Raw genomic sequence first — 24,350 nt, forward strand, 5'->3', positions numbered from 1 at the left:
ATCTATGCCAAGAAAAGGCAGTGAGAAGATAGAATTGTTTTGACATTAAAGGTCAATCAGACAAATTAACAAACAGGCTGTTCAGTAGACAAAGTCCATACTACAAAGGAGATTGCAGGAGAAGACAAATCACCTTGTCTGGCATTCATATTCAGTATAAACTTTTTTGAATGGGAAGATTACCGTGAAAACTTTGAACCAGAAGCACAAATACTCTTTACATTGGGTCATGATTTATGCCATATTAGCCAAAAGAAAACAATTTTACAGCTTTCCAAGCATGTAATATTTTCCTTTGTGACAAACTTTTCTGTTAAATTATGCCTCCTTGCAATTTTTTTAAAGACTTGGTTGCATTAGGAGTCATGTTTAGTGGTGTGATGACATGCTCTGCATCAGGAGTGGGCAAACTTTTTGGCCCGAGGGCCACATCTTGGTATGAAAATTGTATAGTGGGTCATGAATGCTCATGAAACTGGGCCTGGGGTGCAGGAGAGGGTGAGGGCTCTGGCTGGGGGTGCGGGCTCTGAGGTGGGGCCAGAAATGAGGAGTTCAGGGTGTGGGAGGGGGATCTGGGCTGGAGCATTGGGTTGGTGTTCTAGGGAGTGGGGAGGTGGGAGGGCTCCAGCTGGAGGTGTGGGCTCTGGAGCGAGGCTGGGGATGAGGGATTTGAGGTGTAGGAGGGTGCTCCAGGTTGGAACCAAGGTGTTCAGAGGGTGGGAGGGGGATCAGGACTGGGGCAGGCGGTTGGGGCATGGGAGGGGGTGCAGGCTTCGGATGGCGCTTACCTCAAGCAGCTCCTGGAGGCAGTGGCATGTCCCCAATCCTATGCGGCAGTGTGGCCAAGTGGCTCTGAGTGCTGCCCTGTCCACAGGCACCGCCCCTGCAGCTCCCATTAGTCGCAATTCCCAACCACTGGGAGCTGTGAGGGTGGCGGTTCAGGCGGGGGCAGTGTGTGCAGCCCTCTGGCTGCCCTTAAACATAGGAGCCGGAGGGGGGAGATGTTGCTGCTTCCGGGAGCCTCAGCATGCATGTGCAGAGCAGCCTCAGTCCCCGCTCCCTGGCTGGAGCGCAGGAGGAGGGCAAGCCCCGGACCCTACTCCCTAGCAGGAGCTCGAGGGCCAGTTTAAACTGGCTGGAGAGCTGGATGTGACCCACACGCCGTAGTTTGCTCACCCCCGCTCTACATGCAATCCCAGGAGTTTTATGATTCCAGTTAATGTTGTATTTATACCTCATATGAACGAATGCGATTTTTCCATGGTAAAATTGGGCAAAATTCACGGAGCAGTCATGGTAAAAAGGTACAAAATCAGGGTAAGGTCACTGCGGGGCTGTAGTCGAAGCCTGAACCCTGCCATGGTGGGGCTGAAGCTGAAGAAGTCATGGAGATCTGTTTAAGTTTCAGAATACGTGACCTCTGTGATCAAACCATATCCTGACTAATATGTTTTGGATATATGCACAATTGAAACATTTGTACCACATTTTTTTTCATTCCAGTTAATTTACTAGATTTATGTAAAACTATATTATATTTTCAAGCTTCTTAAAAATTGTATGTTGTCAGCAGAACAAAATACATGTTTGGATTTCTGTGTAAATCTTGGATTAGAAGTGAGACGAGTGTTTTCAGTTCCTGACAAAGCACCTGTTAACATCCAGTATTACTGTTAGAAATTTATACATTTAATTAAAATACTCTTCAAGCCAGAATAGTTTAGATATATAAAAGATTACACTGTGTTACTCTGTTCTGTTCTTAACTTACAAAAGTAGCTTTCTGACCTGAAGATAATTTTTTTTAAACAGTGTATGAGAAAATATTATGTGTAGTAGATTATCAGTCTAACTCGCATGTCTTTACCGTGTAATTTTGATGATTTAAATTGTTTTAGACTAACTTGCATTTGCACTGACTAAAGCAAAAGCTCTCAGAAAATTACAGCATTAATCATAGTAGCAAATATATATATATATACGTATATGCGCAGTGGATAATGGTTGAAAAAATTATCAAAGCAGAAAGAAAAATACTTCTCTAACCGCTCTGCCAAATTTGCCAAAATAGTCTCTTTAACAATTTCCATACTTCGTTTATTTTCAATGAGCACTTTGGAAATTTATTTAAACAATAGCAGAGAGAGAGTTAATTCTAGTAATGACAAAAAACAGACAATGCCAATGTGTGTTAGAGTAGAACTACAGTGGGCTGAAAAGTTTTGGAGACTTTATGGTCACCAGAATTCTTAGTTCGCTTGGTTTGCTTGGAAAAAGTAGAAATAACAATATACAGTGGTATTACTGAGAGAGCGTATACCATAATTAAGGGGCCCGATCTCCCATAAAGCAACAAATATATGGTTTTGGGAGAGTTGTGGGAGAATGGGTTTTAAAACGTAGACCAAAAAGTGGACTCAATTTATCCAGATTATTAGTAGCTCAGATGTCATTTAGTGTTACTAAGATATTATTCAAGCCTTTAGACATATATCCAGCAATAGTAGGAGGAATTCAAAAAATTAGTTTAAGTAGTTTTTTAAATAATAATCTTAAGATGTAGCAGAGATCTGCAAGAATTTCCATAGGTTTTCACAAACTGCAGCATTTCCCAACTTCAGTATTTTTTAGAGTATAGATTCAGATGCATACAGGCAAGAGAGCTGAGGAAAGGCATTATATAAAGCTAATGTCTTTGATTATTCTTCATAAACCAAAAATCCAAGAGAAACTCTAGAGCTAAAGCATGAGCTGGTTTTATTTTATCTCTGTAAGCAACTACTGTGCACTAAAATTCCCGAAGAAGTAAAAAATCTTGTCTTTTAACATAACTTCCAAGAAACTATTTATGGACAGGTAAAAATGGGTTTTGAAATAAATCATCTGTTCTCAATAAAAAGGCCAAAACAGTAGCAAATATTTATTTGTATCAGACTATTGCAAAATCGAAAGTAAAGCAATGAAAAAAACTGAGAAATGTATGCCTGAGATATGAGATGGTTGACATTACTTCAGAGTAAAACAGAGTAAAATGCTTAATTAGTTATGCATGTGAGTATTCATAAGGTATAGCATGTAAAAGGATAAAGTGCATCAAACCAAAAAGTCTTGATGTTCATGTACATTATTAATTATATTTGAATTGTTAATAATTTATCTCTTAATTGATTTGTTTCACATTAATTGAACTGGTTAATCAAAGTGAAACATGATTTGCATGGTGTAGCTGGATATCTTTAGAGCCATTACACCTGACCAAAACACTTTCACATGTGAGCAAGCCAAAGACTCAGCAGCCACCACAGACAATATTTTAAGCATGGCTATCTGACATGTGATATAGATATTAACTACTCCATGATATTTCCTGGGGATGGCCCGTGATTTTAACTGGGACTTCAGGAGCTATCTAATAACAAATTATGAAGGCACTAGCAGCAGTTCCACAGATGCACTGTGAGATGAGATTGTTATACTTATGGCTGGGTTTCAACCTTTTTGTTCTGTATGAAGAATGCAGTGTATATGCCCCCAAATTACAGCATTTATTCTTTTAATACAGAAAGATTTTTATGAGAATTTACAAGTTAATTGGTTGGAGCTAAAATTAAAATTGAGACCTTTAAATTAATGGTCTCACACCTTTGTTTTTGTCTTTCTAAGTGATCTTAGTAATGGAATAACACGAAGTCTTCAAACTTTTCACATAAGTAAAACCCATTGAAATCTTGTGCATAGACTACATTTGAAACAAGGTTATAATTAAGCCAAGTTATTAACTATTTTTGTAGCTAAATGTTATGACAATATGGAAAAGCCCAGGTTAACAGCTTGGGTTCCTCTAGTACGACCATTGTATCATCAGAGGTATCTCAATCAACTGTCACCTTTCCTCATAGCTATTTGTATGTCACAGTTCTTAGTGGTTGTTATAATCAGCGATATGAGGGAGACTTGACACATGTCAAGAGTGCTCATTAGTACGTTCCTTGAACCCAACTGTCACAGCTCTTTAAGGTTCCCTGACACTATCCGAGCTTGGATATGAGTTCTTGAAAGATTCCTCACCGCGCTACTGTCTTGTGCACCAAGTCGGTGCTGCCGTGAGAGCTGAATATGGAGAGAGATGTTGGTCTCCCTAATACCGCACTCTTCCCATAGCACAGGCCTTCTGACTTTAACTGTATGCACACTGCTGCTTCTCTCTGACTCCATCCTCCTCCCCTACCTCACTGTTCTCTCATATTCCCACTTATTTCTATACCCTCCTTGCATGCAGCCACTTCCGCCCACTTCTTTGCTCCCAGCAGAGCTGTGATGTTGAGAATGGATTCATGGGAGAAGAAAGAGATGTATGTGATGAAGGGAACTGTGATAGAAAGACAGTCCTGGAGTATAAGGAGTTGGAGAGCAACTGCCTTATGGTATGTCTACGCTAGTGATTATATGCATCAGTGTGCATGGTTGTGCCATACTCCCCCTATTGTCTGCTCCTAAACCCCAGAAGCACATATCTGAAGAGAAGTAGAGGGGCGAGTGAGCTAGCATGCCTGAGAGGTGTGGGTGAGTACATGCCTCATCTGTGGCATGGTCCCATATCTGTGTAAGTTTGCACATGAATAAGCGTAAGGGACATGTGCCAGGTCTCAAATTTCAATAGTGCTCTACCCCTGTACCGGGAATTTTACAAAGGCTGGAGCAGGTGGGCATTCAGAGGATTCTTGCCCAGTGCCGGGAACTCATCAACCACTTGAGTCTCATGTACGGGAAGGCCAAAGACTCAAACAGTCATGCTGGGAGGGCTTGTTGTGCATGCCTCTTCTGTGAGGAGCTGTCACAGGCTCCCAGTACAGAGCCAGAGGTGGCTCATGATTTCCATCTCAGCCTTGCTGGCCTCATTTCCGGATGGATACTGATGATAGCAAGATCAAGGAAGCAACAGGGACCTTGGAGGATGCCCCAGAAGACCTGGAGGATGAGGAGCATATGATTTTGTACCTTTATTCAGAGAAGCTAATTGAGCAAGCCTCCCCAACAAACCTGAGGGGAGGACCCCGAGTCGTGGCAGGAACCAGAACTTGAGACTGGTAAGTTGCACTGGACCTGCACCTCACTGCAAATGTCCCCTCTTGCTCTGATACTGAATTCCTGATTTTAAGATTGAGGGCTTTTGAAGTATTGTGCACTGACTTGTCCTCCCTGGACTACATACCATGTTTTGCTATGTCTCTGTTTGAATTGCAGTGCTCAAAGCATCCCATTGTCATGCCATAATCAAACTCCCCCAACTTTCCCTTCCATCCAACTATCCCAAAATGGTCCCCGAGCAGGACACAGTTATAGATGAATGATTTTATTGATGTCTGATTAACAACTTTTATGCATTTGGCTAAAGATATTTCTTAAGAAAAGACTATTAAGGAAAAAATCATTGTGCTCCTGTATCTGTGCGTTCTTGGACAGGCACAGTCAGGTGTGAACTGGGGGAAGGGGTTGGTTAGAAGGGGCCCAGATAGGGATAGGACAGTTGTAGGAGACTTACAGTTGCAGTTCTAAAGTTAGTAACTGCTGTCTTTTGTCCCTTGGAAGATTACACAGTTCAGTGCTTTGTACAAACAGGAGCCATGCAGACTTATGGAGTGGGGCGGGGTGGAGTGGGGTTAGGCCCAGGAAGGAAACAGAACACAGCTGTAGAACACTTTAGTTAAATCATAGACTTTAAGGTCAGAAGGGACCATTATGATTGTCTCATCTGACCTCTGCACAATGCAGGCCACAGAATCTCACCCACCCACTCCTGTATCAAACCCCTAACCTATGTCTGAGCTATTGAAGTCCTCAAATCGTGGTTTCAAGACGTCAAGGTGCAGAGAATCCTCCAGCAAGTGATCCATGCCCCATGCTGCAGAGGAAGGCGAAACCCCTCTCAGGGCCTTTATCAATCTGCCCTGGAGGAAAATTCGCTCCTGACCTCAAATATGCTGATCAGCTAAACCCTGAGCATGTGGGCAAGACTCACCAGCCAGACACCCAGGAAAGAATTCTCTGTAGTAACTCAGATCCCAACCCATCTAACATTCCATCACAGGCCATTGGGGATATTTACCGCTAATAGTCAAAGATCAATTGATTGCCAAAATTAGGCTTACCATCCCCTCCATAAACTTATCAAGCTTAGTCTTGAAACCAGATATGTCTTTTGCCCCCACTGTTCCCCTTGGAAGGCTGTTCCAGAACTTCACTCCTCTGATGGTTAGAAACCTTCATCTAATTTCAAGTCTTAATTTCCTGAAGGCCAGTTTTATAATCCATTTGTTTTTGTGTCCACATTGGTAACTGATCTTACAATAATTCTCTCCTCCCTGGTATTTATCCCTCTGAATATTATAGAGAAGCATTCATATTTCCCCTCAGCCTTCTTTTGGTTAGCTAAGCAAGCCAAGTTCTTTGAGTCTCCTTTCATAAGACAGGTTTTCCATCCTCGGATTCATCCTAGTTATTCCTTCTCTGTACCTGTTCAGTTTAAATCTACATTTCTTATTTTAACAATGGGAGGCCAGAACTTCTGCACGACACGTAATTCCAGAATGAGGTCTCACCAAGGTGCCTTGTATAATGGTACTCTGTTACTTCCCACACTTGTATGCTCCCAGCTTATAACAAAAATTCTTGTTATTAATTTCTAATTGCACTTTTCACTATTAAATTTCATCCTATTACTATTACTCCAGTTTACAAGGTCATCCAGATCTTCCTGTATGATATCCCGGTCCTTCTCTGTATTGGCAATACGTCCCTGCTTTGTGTCATCCACAAACTTTATTAGCACATGCCCACTTTTTGTGCCAAGGTCAATAATAAAAATATTAAATAAGATTGGTCCCAAAACTGGTCCCTGAGGAACTCCACTGGTAAGCTCACTCCAGCCTGACAGTTCATCTTTCAATATGATCCATTGTAGTCTCCCCTTTAACCAGTTCCTTAGCCACTTTTCAATTTTCATATTGATCCCCATCTTTTCCAATTTAGCTAATAATTTCCCCATGTGGAACTATATCAAATGCCTTACTGAAATTGAGGTAAATTAGATCCACTGCATTTCCTTTGTCTAAAAAATCTGTTACCTTCTCAAAGAAGGAGATCAGGTTGATTTGGCACGATCTACCTTTTGTAAAACCGTGTTGTATTTTGTCCCAATTACATTGACCTCAATGTCCTTAACTACTTTCTCGCTCAAAAATTTTTTTTCCAAGACTGCATATTACATCCCGAGAGAACAGTCCTCTGTCCATGAATGCCTCCCAGCGGCCATACATCCCAAAGCCCTTCCTTCTAGCACCATTGCCTGAGCCATCTGTTGATTGTCATAATCTTGTCACACCTTTGTTGCCCTTCTCTAGGAACAGGCAGCATCCCACTGAAGATCACCTGAGCCTTGATTTTCTTAAGCATCTTTCCCAGCCTCGCATAGTCTCCTTTGATATGTTCCAGTGAGAAGCTAGCAGTATCATTTGTCTGAGGAAAAGTTAGTCACATCAGTCCTTTGCCCCTTGGAAGATGACAAAATTTTTACCATCCCTGTCCTTGATGTCTGGTCTCTCCTGACACTGAGTCATACTGCAGAGGCTGGGGGAAATGGGAATGGGAGAAGGATCTAGCCTGGCAATTGAATAAACACAGTGCAGTGTCCCTTTGCATCAGAGAGGCGAGTGGTTTATTGTGCTGATGTGAAACTTCAGGAAACTAAATAAAGTTGTGGCGTCTCTCTCTTTCCGTGTCCATTTCGCTGTTGTTATGCAAGCACAGGACAGGATTTTCTGGTGATGCCAGAGTGGGTCAGATGAGCAGTGTTCGTGGTTTGCATCTCCCTTTGCACAGAAACGCTGTATGTTAACTGAGTATATAGTCAGTTTCCAGTTGAATTGCCTGCCGGTCCTTTAAGCATATTTAAGCAAATTTCTGGTGTAGCAGAAACTCTAGCCGAGTCTTGAGGTTCAACAGCAATGCAAATCTGCTTGGTCCACCTTCATAGCTGACCAAACTCCTCCATTCAGCAACGTGTGAAGGGGAACATTAGCAGAAACATCTCTCTGGCATAGATTGTTGGATCTCTTTCACAAAACTGGAAGACTTCTTTCTTCTATTTTTGTACCTTGAAAACTGCCATGTTCTTTAAAGACTTGCCAGCATCTGGAGAAGAAATTTCAAACTGGCAATATAGGCCCTAGAAGGAACTGCTTCTCCCCCCACCCCTTGAGACACTATGAACATTTTACATTTTTAAAACATTAATATTTGTATTTTACCACTAGAAGCTTCTGCTCCTTCCTCATGGGCTGAAAAAGTTGTCTGAAAATCACGGTCACATTCCTGGAATGCTGAAAAGTGTCAGAATTGTGGCCTTCTACAGAAAAGTTGTTATGTCGCAGGATTTCTCAGCTTCTTCCAAGGGAAAAAAATATTATGCAACTTTTGTCTTTGAATTGGCAGAACCTTTGGTACCTGAGAGGGAAACCCTTTGGCAAGGAGGGCTGGAGCAGTACTCCAGAGACATCAGAGGCAGATGGAGAAGGACCCTGGAAAAGCTGTTCATAAAGATGGATGGAGAAATTAGGAGCAGTTTGAATTCCTCAGAGCATAGCAGGAGCAGGCTCTTCAGCAGGAGTCGCTGCTAATGAACTGGTTCATGGAGCAGGAGGCCAAAGGGAATGGGAGCATTTGCTACTGGAGAGGCTTATTGAACTGGTGCTGAGTGAGTTCGGCATCTGCCAGCTGCCAAGGCTACTGAGCCAGTCCTTGAACAGAAACTGCCTCCTGCTCCTCCAGCTGCCACCTTGATTAATTTTGCATAACGTGTATAGCTATTATTATTGGCTTAGCTTATCTAAATTTGGTTGCTTCAGTATATTATAATTTTGGAACTTAAGCTATTCAGAGTTGGTGTAATGTAGGCGAGGAATTGCATTTGATTTGTAGAATTTTCTGTTTTATATAGAGTGTTATATGTATATAGTGAATTAAAAGACAGATACATTAAACTAAGTGCAGCCATATTAAGAATCATTTCAGTTTGCAAAATGTTGACACTTCTATATTGCCAAAATACATAAAGATGGAGTAGTTCTGTTGGTTTTTTTTGAGTAGGTTGTCTAAGATAAAATGAGGATAGAGATAATTACTTCAACTTCAGAATTACTGCGGAAATAGAGATTTTTAACTATTGGAAGACTGGCAATCACTGCTTACTTGATGATTCTTTTTACCATGTAGTTTTAAAGAAAGGCAGTGTGAACTGTATTAACTGTTGCTAAGGAAGTATGGGTCTGTGTGTCATTAATAGTTATTGTGAAAGTAGAATGCCTGTCTTCAGCAAAGCAATATTTTATATATGTGTAAGTATGAATTTCTTACCATAACCATTCCTTTAAAACAGTAAAGAAGCTTGACACTGCTGTTGAAAATTAATGCCCTATTTAAGCATTATTAGCTGTGTTTCATTTTATAGCCTTGGAAGCCATGATTCTCACATCGGTAATCTACTGCAGGCACTGCCCCTGAAGCTTCGTGACAAACGTGACCTCTGTGACAAACTCTCAGCCTTAATTATGTGCCACAGGCAGAGAATAGAAGGGACCAAGGTGCACCAGTGCCCAAGACCCTTGTAATGGCAGGAAATTAAGTAAGATACAGTAGAATCTCAGAGTTACGAACACCTGAGTTATGAACTGATCAGTCAACCGCACTCCCCAAGAACTCTTACTGCAGTGGTTCTCAAATGTTTTGTATTGGTGATCACTTTCACACAGCCTCTGAGTGCAACCCCTTCCTTATAAATTAAAAACACTTCTTTAATGTTTAACAGTATTATAAACTTTGGAAGCAAATTGAGGTTTGGTGGGTGGAGGCTGACAGCTTGTGGCCGCCACGTAATAATCTCGCCTCCCCCTTAGGGGTCATGACCCCAGTTTGAGAACCACTGTCTTACTGGTAGGCTGTTTCAGAACCTCCTTCTGATTTCTAGATTGAATTTGTTCATGGCCAGTTTATACCCATTTGTTCTTGTGGCAACATTATCCTTTAACATAAATAGCTCTTCCTCCTCCCTGGTGTTTACCCCCGATGTTTGTCAGCCTTCCTTTTGCTAATCTAAACAAGCCACATTCTTTAGTCATATCTCATAAGATAGGCCCTCCATTCCCCTGATCATCTTAGTAGCTCTTCTCTACACCTGTTCCAATTTAAATTACTCTTTGTTGAACACGATTGAGGATAATTGCACGCAGTATTCCAAATGAGGTTTTACCCGTGCCCAGGGCCGGGTCCAGGTTTTCTGCAGCCCCAAGTGGTGCGCAAAAAAAAAAAAAAGAGCAGCATGATTGCATCGCTCCACTCTTTGGCGGCAATTCAGCAGTGGGTCCTTCGCTCCGAGAGGGACTGAGGGACCCGCCGCCGAAGACCCAGACGTGCCGCCCCAATAGCAGCCGGAGGGCTGCCCCTTGATATTGGCCGCCTCAAGCACCTGCTTCTTTAGCTGGTGCCTGGAGCAGGCCCTGCCTGTGCTTTGTACAATGATATTAATAACTCCTCTGTCTCAATTGGAAGTGCCTCACATGATACATCCTATGATTGCCTTTGCCTTTTTTGCAGGAGCATCACATTTGCGGCTCATAGTCATGCTGTGATCAGCCTACACACTTAGGTCTCTCCGCTCCTTTGTTGCTTCCAACTGACAAACCCCAGATTATAGCAGAATTCTTGTTGTTAAACCCTAACTGCATGGACCTTGCATTTTGACCTATTACATTCCATCCCATTTCTGTTATTCCTGTCTTCAAGGCCATCCAGTTCTTCCTCTATAATATTCCAGTCCTCCTCTGTATTAGTGAATCCTCCCAACTTTGTATCAGCAAATTTCTTTAGCACACTCCTACTTTTTGTGTCTATGTCATTAATAAAAATATTAAATAAGTTTGGTCCCAAAACCAATCCTGGAGGAACTCCACTAGAAATCTCCAAGTCCAAAAGTTCACCTTTGAGTGCAGCCTGTTGTCTTCTTCCTTTTAGCAAGTTCCTGGTTTTTCTTGGATTGCTGTTGGAATTTTAGTATTTACTTTCCTATTAAATGTGTTCTGTTCTTTTGCCTGTAATGCATTATAGTCCAGTAGTGCTTCATGACTGTTAGTGACATATTTATACTTTATTTTCAAAGCAATACTGTTATCAAAGGCCGAAACTTCCAAGTCAAGAAAGTCTGTAATTGTTTGATTTGCCTTGGGGAAAATTTACACAGGAAAAAGCTAATTATATCTTTTAATTATAAAATCTCAAGAAGCTACAATATTATCTATGCCAGTGAAATTAGCTTTGAAAAACATGTTTTGATAAAAGGTTAATAACCAATGAATTTTTGAAATACAAAATGTTCACATTTGTTAAAACTTTGAAATACATTTTATATTGTTTGTTGTGGAATACAGCTGCAAAACTGTTGACAACCACCTCCTACTACTTGAATCAATTTCAGACTGAATATTAGTTTGACAAAAATCCTCCTTGCCTTTAGAGATGTATAAAAGCTGTCACTTTTTATATTGAAATGTAGGTTTATGCTGTATTTGTCTAATCATCCTACCAAAGAAGAGAGTTTGGAAAACACATCTGTTTTGTCAAAAGCAAACTTTGTAATATTATCTACACAAAAATGGGAAAATGTGTGTAATTTTGACACCTCTCCCTCCCCCAGAAAAAGAAATTAGTCATCTGGTTAGTTTGTTTATATGTTGCATACTCAAATAAAAGACTGTATACACGGAAGAGGAGGAGGGGGCTGAATTAAGGTTGCATGAACAATCTTAGATCTGTCATTTACTAACTTTTTTGCCTGATTGCCTTATCAGTCTTAGCATTTTTTAAACATAATTTTTGTGTGTTATTTCTTGGGGTTTTAAAAAATCAAACTGAAAAAACAGAATTTCTATCATTTGGCATCATGTTGACATCTAGATGGGTCATCAGCAGGGTTGTAACCTTTTGATCCACAGCATAGACCTCTGGCAGTTGAGCTAACAGACTGATAGCAATAGTAGGTTGTTGTCCTCTGTAGGCCAGCCATTAAAGGGAGATGAGAGGCATGCTTTGCTAGTGGGTTTCACAGCTATTTATCAACTGCAGAGGAATACTTGAGAATCTTGAGTTCTGTTCAGATTCTGGAGGAGAGCGTGCTTTAGTGGGAACAGACTTTTCTGCCCATTTGCTCCACCTGCCTGACACGTGTTCCTGTCTTCTCCACACTGTCCTTATTCCAGTCCTGTCTCTTGCCCTTTGCCCACCCCAAACCCCACTCCTTATCCCACTTGATTTTGTCCAGCCAATCTGTCCCTTCCCCACACTCCCTAGCTATTTTTCTGCTCCCTGTCTCTTCCCTCCCAGTTCCAATCAAAGTTCCCTCAAGCCTGATCTAACTCCAGTGAAGTCAATGGAAAGATGATTTCTGTGGGTGTTAAATCAGGTATTTTGTGTTTTGAGATCCTTAGATAAAAAGAGCTATAGAAATTCACACACCACAGGGATGGGTGCTGTGTTAGAATTTAGATTGTTGCTGCTGGTGTTATAAAATAAATGTTCAGGACTAATAAGTAAAATTAGGCCAATTGATTTATAAAGAGACACTTTTGAAAATGAAATGTGAACTGAACTATGATAGCTTGCTTTGAAATGGTCTTAAATAGGAAATCTTACATGATTTGACCACCTCTGTGAAGTGAATGTGTACTTTGTTGGGGTTTTATTTTTGAGTTTTTTGATACAATAATATAATTTTAATATTTTTAAATGGTATTAGTTTCTCAGTATAGACAAATTCCCTATCCATCTCCTCAAACTTAAAAATGGCCCTTTAAGATTCTGTTTATCATGCCTTGCGATTCCTTTGATGTTAATTCAAAACTTAATATAGTTATAAATATAGATATGTCTGCATTGTTAATGACAAATGTTTCCTCCCTGATTTTGGTATAAAATATAATATTTGCCAAGAATGAGCTACTTAATCCTATCATCATTAAACAATATTTCTGTGTTTTCTTCTTCTAAATCTCACCTCTCTCCTTTCTATCTGAAGAAAAAAAGACTCGTTTTTGTAGTTTACTTATTTAGGAAATTAAAAATATCCTGAAATGCATAAAACATTCAAGGACTGTATTAAAATTTCATAGTTAAGTAATGAATAGTTCCTTCCCCATAGGATTTAGCAAACTTCTATTAAGGGACTGAATTAAACTGAGGTTGCATTGACCAGAAATCTGACTTGACAACTGTGTGCCCTTTAAATAAAGAATATAGCAGCAGCCTAATTTTCCAGTAAATTTCTAAGAATTCTGATCTCTCTAATGTTCTATATTGTCATTTTTATATAGTAATCATTTCTTAAGATAGTCCCAAGGGAAAGCCCTCCCTTTATTTTAACAGTGAGTGTTTAAATTACTGCAGCTGAAGTGTGGATTGCTTGATGGCAGCACAATTGTGACAAAATAAGTATGACTTTCTCAATATTTTTATTTGATTGTGTCACAGAAACTCAAGGCTTCAGTTAAAAATTCTATTGTAACTATTCTAGGCTGAACTTAATTGGGAATCTAGCAGAATAGTTGGATTTACGTTCAAACTCAAAGGCGGTATTTGATGCTGCAGTTGTAGGATTGCAAAATGATTGGAAGTTGAAAACCTTTTCCTCCACGAAAGTGGAACCAGAAATGAATTTCAGTTGAGTCCAGATTAATGGTGAGAAAGTAAGAGCGCTCTTACTTTTGCTGTGAAGATTTAAGTCTGCGTGCTGTGTGGTACAGGATTAAATGCAATTGCTGGCACCTAATTTCATGCGATCGACAATATTTAAAATAATGCAAGTAGTGTGTTCCTGTCCAGGTTTCATAGCCCCATATCAACTCTAAAAGAGTGTTAAAGTTTCAAATTCATCCTATTTCCATTGGCATTGCAATTAGATTAAAAAGGTTAATTTAGTATTGCATTCTCCCATTAATGTCCCCTTTCCTCATCCTGCATAACAAATAATTAAAAGAGTTCAACGTAATTTAGTGTTGACTCTGTTGGCGGTATCTTTCGGTGGCATAGTGCTATTAGCTGGAATGCAATTTGTGGCCCTTTGTTTTGAGTGGGGTGGAAGAGGATCTTGAGGGGCAGCACTCCTACAGAAGATACCCTTCTGTAGTGACCTGAGAGGACTATCTATTGGGATAGTTGTAGCTCTTTAAAGTTTTTTGGACTGCCTTTTTTGGACTGTTATTTGGACTGCCCCTGAAGCATTGCATACTTCCCACTGTAACCAGTCTAACTGCCAAATGTACAATTTAGCATGCTTCCTCTAAGGGAGAATGTGCCTCCAAGGCTTTTCCACCTGGTATGTCTATTTCAGAAAAGCAATCTTTCTGAACAGTTGAATCTGCATCTTCATTTCTAATTTTCTGTGGCAGACTGTTCTGCATGGCCTCACGTTTTAAATCTGTAGTTTGAGAGTGACAAGTGTCTACTATACTGAAAAAAGCCTCTTGTTTTGAGGGAACTATTGGGAAGCCAAGTCTCTTCTTGTTACAGGGGGAGTCTAATTCCAAAACATTTGCAGTGTGAAGTGCTTTTTATGCCACGTTGAATGAGATTATCTGGAAGCGTTATTACATAAGGGTTTTCTATATTCACTCACTTCACAAAGTTAAATTCTGTTTCTTCTGTATAAATGCTTCTGTTGAATTAATGAGATTGAATGAACTCAAAGGGGTGGCAGATTTGTATCTTTGTTTGAAATCTAAGCTGTTACAATCCTTTTCTATTTCAGACCTTAACTAAAGCTTTTAGTGTCACTAGTGGCAGCAAAATAGTGGGACATTTAAATACTTGCTTCTCCAATTGAAAATAAGGAAGTAGAAGATAAACTTTGAAAAATAGCAGAATAAAAATGTGTAACTTACACTTTACTAAATTTTTCTCAATTAGCAGCTATACATTGAAATTACATTCTGAATATTTTTTTTACAAAGAGGACCGTCAGTCTCTTTCACTAAGACAGTCAGTTTCAAGTTCTGAATTAATTATTTGTTCAGCAGTAAATATTTAGACCATAGGAAAAATAGAATAAAATAACTAGTATGTAATGTGAACCACTACATTTCTTTGTTTATAGTCCACCCTCAATTATTAACCAGCTATACTTTTGGCATGCAAGCCACAGTCACTTAGATCTATTATGATGGTGGATATGTGGTTAGAGATGCCTGATATAGACAGAAAGTAATGTAGAAGCTGTCGGTATAAATTATCTACTGTATTGTATTGATTGGCCTGTATTTCACTTGGCCACATATTTCCCTCATGCTGGAAAACTAGTTTCCCTATTGCAGTGTTACTGACATATTCGTTAGATACTAGCTTTGTGGTAATTCTCTTTACAGGTTACTGCTTTTCATTTTGAAGACAGAAAATAGTAATATTTATGAATGTTGATTTTTAACCCATTTCACATCTGAAACAAATGATATCTTCTTTTATATTTGGTAATAATGTTTTTTTTCGTACTGTTGTACCTGCAGGGAGAATGAAGTGCTGAAAGTACAACTCAAGAAGTATGTGGGAGCTGTCCAGATGCTGAAAAGAGAAGGTCAAACAGCAGAAGGTAAGGAGAAAATAAGGAGAAAAATCTATACAGGGAAGACACATAGCATATATCATTCCATCATTATTGACAAAAAGATTGCTGTACGTTAGTGAAGGATTTATTGATTGAGACATTGTAGAAAATATTTTTGAAGGGGAAAAAAAAGCCATGCTTTAGTATGAAATGTTTGGCTAATAATAATGTAGTAAGAGGCAAGCTGTTACAATGGTTTGAATATTTTAGATAACTAAAGTTTTTATGTTTTGCAAAGTTGGTGAGGTACACACTCTACAGAGTCCAAGGTCAGGTGTCTTTTTTTTGTTCCATTATTATTTATACTCCAGAACTGCCCAAAGCATGCTAGGTGATGTTTAGACTTATAAGGAAGACACAGTCCTATTAAGAGCTGACAGTTAACTACATCTCTGTCTAAAGTGGTCATCATTTCTACAGCTGAGTTAAGTACTATCTGAAAATGCCTTTTTTTTTTTTTTTTGGGAATGCTTATTTCATAGAATATCAGGGTTGGAAGGGACTTCAAGAGGTCATCTAGTCCAACCCCCTGCTCAAAGCAGGCCCAATCCCCAGCTAAATCATATCAGCTCAGAAACGCATATGACCATATGAGCATAGGGTATTGTGCTATAGAAAATGAAAAATTAACGTGTACATCTAAAAAAGTTTAAAAGAGGACCTTGGAGCGTGCTTCAGCTGCAAGTCCAGAGCAAAAGGACAGTGCTTAAGCACTTAATTTTTATTTTGTCGGAGACTGTCTTTGTTATATTGATACAGTGCGTAGTAGAATAGAGTCCAGGTTCATGATGAGAGCTCCTAAACTCTAATAATAATGAGGAAGAAATGCTTAAGTGACATCTCCCAATCTGGGAGATGCTGCAAGGCATCCTCACTGCAAGAATAGGTCTAGGTTACCTCTCCTTGACAAGACAATTTTTCTCCATTAGGAATATAGATAAAAAAATTGTCTTTCACTTTTCAAGTAGAGGAGCGTCAAGGTGTCTGCAGAGTCTTAAAATGATATTTATATATAAGGTGATGGCACACGTTTGAGGTATGTTTTTATGAACTTGTGCCCATTATGTTGAAGGAGGAATGGGTGTGATGAGAGATGATTAAATAGATTGTTGATAATGATGATTCAACTTGGGAGTAGAGAGTAAGTGTTTTCTATTTCATATATATGGGAAGTGCTCATACCACTATGCTGAGACTATTTAAATACCTAAATAATTGCCAAACTAGGGAATATTTTTTGGTAGACCAAAAAATGTGTGATACAGTAGAACATTGATGTTACATACACTAACCCAGTTACAGAAATGATTTTTTCCTGATGGGGAAAAATATCATATAGTAAAATTTATGCCAATGAAGAATACATTGACATCCTTTCGCATTCTAATGCCTTCAATGCACTTGATGTCACCTTGAAGAACAAGACAGTGATGCAGTGCATCAGACTGTCAGGTATGCATCATGCTTTCTGTAATTTTGAGATATTCAATATTACAGATTTTTTCTGGTTTATGAACTTCTCAGTCCCCAGTTGGTGCCTATAATAAGGACTCTGCTGTAGTTAAAATGGGGCAGGTTTCATCTCCAGCAAGTTAACATGTTTGTAAGCTTAGTACCTCTGATGTTACAAGTGTTCAGTAAGAACCCATTTTATTTTGAATTAAGCAAATTTTGGCTAATGAGTAGATGAGGGTGTTTTTAAACGTTGTGTTATTTTTGTTTCCAGTGATCCTCCTCCTGGTGGCACACAAAATTCCTCAGTCTATTTGGTCCTGAATAGAATGTGGGAGAGATCATTGTGGGAGTCAGCATTTATCTCTTTATAATATCCTTGAAAATGTGTGAGAGTGCCAGTACTTGTTTTAAGAAGATTTAAGCTCAGAAGTGCATTCTTGTGTGTGGCTTTGATGAAAGGTTTAATAGTAAGGTAAAATGGACACAAGTCTAGAAGACTACACTTTTGTTGGAGTAAGATAAAGAGTAAAGTTGTTTCATCCTCCACTATATCAGCTATGCTTGCACCTTTAAATGAATCATAGAGGTTGATTGTGAAGCTTCTCCCATTTGTCACATGTATATCATATTTTTCTATAAAGGGACATTTGGAGAAGCTGAGATTTGTTTGATTTTTTTGAGTGTCCTATGTGGAACTGAAAATTGGATTCCTTTGCAGTGTAATATAAGATTGGAAAAAAATGTCTGTTTTTTGTAATTGAAACTTTTTATTGAAGAACTAAAGTAGCAGGGAAAAAATTGTTGACACACAGTAAAAGCTTTTTCAGTGCTCTTTTAACTACTTTAAATATGGAAGTATTTTCTATTGACATACACAACTTGAATCCTTACATTTTGAGTCTTTTTTTTCCTGGCATCCTTTGTGAATGAAAGAATTTGATTACTCTTGTAGTGAAATTCTTTAAATCAATATTGTGGTGTAGTGTTTTGGAATTATCAAAGTCTGACCTTACTGGAAAACAGCTAAATGTACAACTATTAGGGCTGTCAATTAATCACAGTTAACTCAAAACAAATTAACTCAATTAATGACAATTTTTTTAATCAGTTTTAATCGCACTGTTAAACAATGATAGAATACCAATTTAAATTTCTTATGAATATTTTTGGATGTTTTTCTACATTTTCAAATATATTGATTTCAGTTGCAACACAAAATACGAAGTGTACAGTGCTTTCCTTATTATTTTTATTACAAATATTTGCTTTTCATGCTTCAATGTGTAGATTGCACTTTTTTTTTTACAGTGCAAATATTTCCTCTCTTCTCTCACCTCCAACGTATTCTGGAGTTTTTTGGTCTCCTTCATCTTAAGCATCAGAGAGGGCCACGAATAGAAATGGGACACTGGACAGGTTGGACCAGTGCTCTGAGGTGGCACTGAGAGTTCTCTCTCTCCTGTGCTTAGCTGGCTGATTCTTATTCACATGCTCAGGGGCTAACTGATCACCATATGTGGGGTTGAGAAGGAATTTTTCCCAAGGTCAGATTAGCAGAGACGTTGGTTTTTGGTGGTGATTTTTTTGTCTTATTCCGCAGCATGGCGTACTGGTCACTTGCCAGGATTATCTGGGTATATCTCACTTAATCATTTCCCTGCCATTGTAGGGGCCTTGGTCCAGCTCGGTTCCTCCTTTCCTCTGCGTCTGGCACATAATAGTTTAGTCTCCAGAGGGCTATATACCTGGTCTAATTTTGGTTATTGGGTTTAGTGTGTGGGTGCTCGGTCGTGGTGGTGTAATATATGAGAGGTCAGAGTAGATGATATGATGGTCCCTTTTTGCCTTAAACTCTAAAGCTTGCCAGTGTACTTATGATTTGTTTCTCAAGTGACTTGATCACAGTTCTATTTGCTAGCATCAAGAGTTGCTGCTGTAATTCAATCTCTTGCAGCCATACACCATTCAGAAGAAATGTTTGGCTTTGTAGAGGCTAAAAGCAGCATTCTGGCACTGAGTTATCGCATCTATCCTTTGAGCCCACATTTGGTAGGTTTTTTTTTTTTAAAGGCATTTGCTGAAACCAGTATGCCACCAGTGACATGTTAAAACTTTGGCAAAAAGGTACTTACACTGTTTTCAACTCTTTCACCTGTTTTAAAGCACTTTTAAATATGGGCTTAAACCATATCATACCTAAAAAGTTGGTCCGTGTTCTCTGTTAGTGTTAATTGACACAGCTTCATTGCTGTAAATGAATGGAAGAATGAAAACCACCAGTAGCTTATCTGTGGGTCAAAAATGTTTTGTCCAATCCACACTGACCAGCAACATTTTGTTACCTAAAACTGTTTTCGAGAACTGACATCTAAAGTTGTTTCAGGAGAGACAATGCGTACAACAGACACCTAGGATAATAATTAAAGATATATTTTCTACAGCAATATCTCTGTGAATATCTTCAGCAATATCTCCTGACTTGAAAGATAGCCTCCCCAGTTGTGAAGGTGGGGAATGTTTTACTTGATTTATTCTCTGGTCTGAATATCTTGTTATGAAACACATTTTCTGAGGTCCACTGAGGTTTGTTGACCCTCTTGGCCATCTTCACCGTTTTGAAAGAATTTTGGTCTGGACTCTGCATTTCATTCAACTGTATGTTTTGTGGTTGAACTTATCTCATTTTGGGACGAAAATAGTAGTATTTGGTACAGATACTAATGCTTACTAGGACTCTGTAATACCATGGTGTAATATTGAGCATCTTAAACCAGAGTGAGGTTAATAATCAGTTGAGCGGAAGAAATGGAATGAGTAATGCCATTTTGGTCCCATTAATGGACGAGGCTTTTTCCCCACCTCTCTCCTTAGTCCCAATCTGTTACCATGTTGGTGTTGGGGAGTGACTGTACTAGCTGCTCCACCAAACTCTAAGGTGAGTGTAAACAACCTATTTGGAAAGTGATTGGTTTGTATAATATGTATGCATTATCAAGAAGTGCAACAATGACTTATAATTTGAAGAGAGAGGCCCCTTTTCCATATGGAATTATTTTCCCTTTATGAAAAGTACTTTAACCTGATGGGTAGAAACCTTGTTAGGTGATGGATGTTGTAATATTCCTATGCTTTGTTGATGGGCATGGTATAGATGGCTAAACCTATGTAGTTTGATATCTCACTTTTACTAGCTAAATCTCATTTACCAGAGTTTTATAATAATTTACTTAAAGGTCTTCTAACTCCTGGTTGTGGGATTATAGTAGTGTCACATGCACATTCTCGGGCAGTGGAAGAGCTTGACCTTCCAATTCATGCTTCACAGAAGTGTGCGTATAAAACATTATCTTAAATCCTGTCAACATTATTGCTTATCTATTTCATGACAGTCAATCTATTGTTCCTTATACAGAATAGTCAGCTAGAAAGCTTAGCTGTAATATTTACACATCACCTATTGCAGCTTGGAGCCTATTAATAGTTCATTTAATCTTTTGAACTGTAAATAATATAGTACATGTCTTTGCAAAAAATACCAGTTTCTTAAAGGAACTGTGGTGAGATTTACACTTCAGAGTCAAATTCAAGATCTATTTGATTCTCAGGGCCTTCCAGAGGATTCAGGGGGTCTTCGGTGGCGGGGGGCCCCTGCTTTGGCGGTAATTTGGCAGCGGGAGGTCCTTCCGCTCTGGGACCCCGCCACTGAAGTGCCCCGAAGACCTGCGGGGGGAGCCCCCCACCGCCGAATTACCGCCGAAGACCCGGCACTTTGGCGGCGAGTCCCGCTTCAGTGGTAATTCGGCGCCGGGGGGTCCTTCCGCCCCGAAGCGGAAGGACCCCCTGCCACCGAAAACCCGGAGTGGAAGAAGCTCCGGGGGGCCCAGACCCCGCGAAAGTTTTCCAGGGACCCTGGAGCAAGTGAAGGATCCCGCTCCAGGGACCTCCATGAGAGTTTTGCAGGGCCCCTGCAGGGCCCGGGGCCTGGGGCAAATTGTCCCTCTTGCTCCCCCTCTGGGCGGCCCTGTTGATTCCTGGATATAGACAGGCTTGGACAATTGCATTTCTGCCAAAACAGCTGTATTCTGACTTGAGGAGGTCCCAGGCACCACTCCTTGTACCAGGCAAAGTGGGGGGCAGAGGAGGGAACATGTTCTGCTAAAATGCTCTGACCATATTACTCGATGTCTGTGTTAACTTCTGATTATTTTTCTTCTATAAAAAGCTGGAATGAGACCATTGCCATTTAAAATTACTGTTGAATCATGAAGCTATTGCACAAAATTGTATATATTTTCAAGGAGTTATTCTGATATTTCAGCCTGTTTCTTAAATTTGCCTCTGATTTTGGGGATGACACCATTGTAAAGGTGTAACACAGAATTGATCTTTGACGGAGTGAGACTATGGTGTGAAACAGTAAATTCTAACATCAAAATGACTGAAGTTGAAGGTATTTTTCCTCCTACATGCCGTTAGTAAATGGAATTCTTCAAGATGTATTGTTTAAACATGTCCACAATCCACCCTTCTTTCCTCACTGTTGAGTCTAATAACCTGGCCTTGATAGTGGTGCAGGATCTAAGGGTTGGTCAAGCTCCTGCTTAGCCCCCTTTATACCTTCAAGGAGGGGAGGGGATCGAGGCCTTCGAGAGCAAGTGTGACCAGTTGACACTGCTGGCTAAAGCATTCTTCTCTCTGGGGCACGCACCGAAGTGGAACAAATGTAAACAACATATCTTGAAGAATTCCAGGTTAAAGATAAGTAACTTTCCTTTCCGTGTTTTTAAAATGAATTTATATTCTTTTGTTTTAGAGATTATCTATCCCAGGCCCCTTTTGTGATTTTGGAGAATGAAGTTCAGAGAACAAAAACAATATGAGCAGCAGCAGCAGCAGCAGCCGTTCTTGTTCCCCCCTTTCTGAAAGAACCAGTCTAAGGATAAGAAGATAGTTTAGTGTGCCCATTATCCCTGGTGGCTCTTCTGACCCTGCCAAAGTGTACCAGTTAGTTTTGCAATGTGGACAGTTGTCCACAGGGTTTAGACAGAGACCTACCACTGAGATGATTTTACGTGCCAGTACATCACCGAGCTGCCATTAGATAGTAACCGCTTTTGATCATTACTGTGTTGAACTATAGGATGAAAATTTCATTTCTGAAATCTGCCAGTTAACGTGAGATTGGACCATATCATTATTTTTTTTGTGTGTGTGTAAGTAATTCAGCATCTCTAGTGTACACGGTACGACTACTATTTCTAAAATAAATATTTAACCTAATAGACTTTGTATGAAAACTAAGATTTACATTTCCTTTGCAGAAGTGATTCAGCCTTCTTAGTGCTGCTCTGAAAGGTTAATTACTATACCTGTATGTAGTTCAAAAACCATGTTCTTCCATAAAAAGGGAATGTTGTTTGCAATTACATAGAATTTTTATTTCTGACATTGTTTGAATGTAATGATTCATATTAAGAATTATTCAAGAAAACGATCTTTTAAGCATCTTATAATAGCAGAAATTATCCTTCATTAGATACTGACAGTTTCTGTGATGAGTGTAATTATGAAAAAAAATTGCAGAATATAGCTAGCCTGTGTTAAAATTACGCAAATTAGTGAGTGATAAGAATAGAAACTGCGTAGGATGGTCAGATTTTATAGGAGAAAATGGAGGTGGGGAACAGTAGCAACATTTCTAAAAATAAATAATTTTGTGCTGTACATTGTAAGTGTATTTTCTCAATCTATGCTAAGTTTCCCATAATTGTCATCAGTAATACTCAAAATAAATTTTAGCTACATGCATCGTTCACAATGATTCTCCCTATATTGTAAGCTGTACATATACTATTCTTACAAAGTAAGTGTTTTTTGCTATCTGTCATTGATTATTTAGGTAAGAATCTTTGTAGTAATACAGATCTGATTCAGGAAGGTACTTTAAGTAGGTGCATAACTTTGTACATGTAAATAGTCCTGGAAGTCAGTGGGACTATTAAAGCGCTTGAAGGTACGAATATGATATAGATCATAATCCTCAGTCTACATGTGAATTTCACCTGTGGTATTTTCCTTCATGGCCACAAGACTTCACACCATCTATTCTTTTTAGAAATGGGTTTCCATGTAATGAGCTTATTCCATGGGGTTGAGGAAGGAGAGTCATGTTGGAAACAGGTGGAAACTGATGAACTCTAGGATAAACAAAACTCCTAGTATAATTTTCAACTCCATCACTTCAGCACTGAGTTGTTGTGCCAGCCATTTTTTACAGATCTTCCAAAGTCTGTGGTGCCAATTATGTGATGGAGGTCAGAAGTCCTAGAATTCAGAAATACAAGAATGGCTGTGAAATGTGCTTGGTGTGGCTATATTAAGATTTTTTTCTAGCAGTGGAGTTGTAGTGCGTATATACTGCGTTGGTGCAAAGACTGGTGGTATGATCTAACCTACAAAGACAACTTGTCCAATGTAAATAGGCCACTGAGTCTGCAGAAAGACAGAAACAATAGCTCCAAGGAGCAAGAGCTCAGTGAAGAGGTAACTCTGAACCCTAATGATTTAAATGTCAAAACTAAGTATTCCCTGACTGCTCATTTTAGCAGAAACATCGAGGTATTCTAGGATTGTAGGTGGTCTTCAGAATTGTAAGTAGAATTTAGTAAGAATCACTTTTTTTTTTTTTTGACAGTCTTGTGGAGTCACAGTATTGTGGCAAAATCTTCATTGCTAATTCTTATATATCTGTTCTGTGTATAAATTAGAGGTAATTCTCCAATGTTGTCAAGTCAGCTTATTTTAAAAGGACTAAAATTCACTTAAAATAAAACAGAGATGTAGAAATGGATTCTACAGGTATCTGGGAAGGTAAAAATATATCTCAAGTATTTTTTTGTATTCAGTTTCCTACAGGCTATGATATAGCAAAGAATAAACATGCTTTTTCAGAAAAATACGAATATAATGTGGACTGTTAAAACCTGTTTGTATTGCTTAGTAAGCATTCTAGTAATTGGATATAGTTAAATTAAAGAGTTTATAGTTCAATTTCTGTGTCTAGAATTATGAGGCTATAACGTGTTTCTGGATGAGACTTGGGAAGGTGCGCTGTCAAGTTGCTATTTATTATTCCAGAGCCATAGAGAAAAGAGTTGAGTAGCAAACGGACTTGGTTAATTCATGTTTCTCTCTAGGT

General features: G+C 39.2%; 1 protein-coding gene across 5 annotated transcripts in view; it reads left to right on the forward strand.

The window, feature by feature from the left end:
* The window catches only part of SNX29 (sorting nexin 29), a 459,625-nt gene that overhangs the window by 101,873 nt on the left and 333,402 nt on the right, over nt 1–24,350 (forward strand). For all 5 annotated transcript variants that reach the window (XM_032773958.2, XM_032773950.2, XM_032773968.2 and 2 more), the window contains one exon: nt 15,600–15,682. In XM_032773958.2, the coding sequence (XP_032629849.1) occupies nt 15,600–15,682 (83 nt within the window). The remainder of the gene's footprint in view (nt 1–15,599; nt 15,683–24,350) is intronic.

The sequence above is a fragment of the Chelonoidis abingdonii genome, chromosome 9, assembly GCF_003597395.2.
Source record: "Chelonoidis abingdonii isolate Lonesome George chromosome 9, CheloAbing_2.0, whole genome shotgun sequence".
In the NCBI taxonomy this organism is placed as follows: domain Eukaryota; kingdom Metazoa; phylum Chordata; order Testudines; family Testudinidae; genus Chelonoidis; species Chelonoidis abingdonii.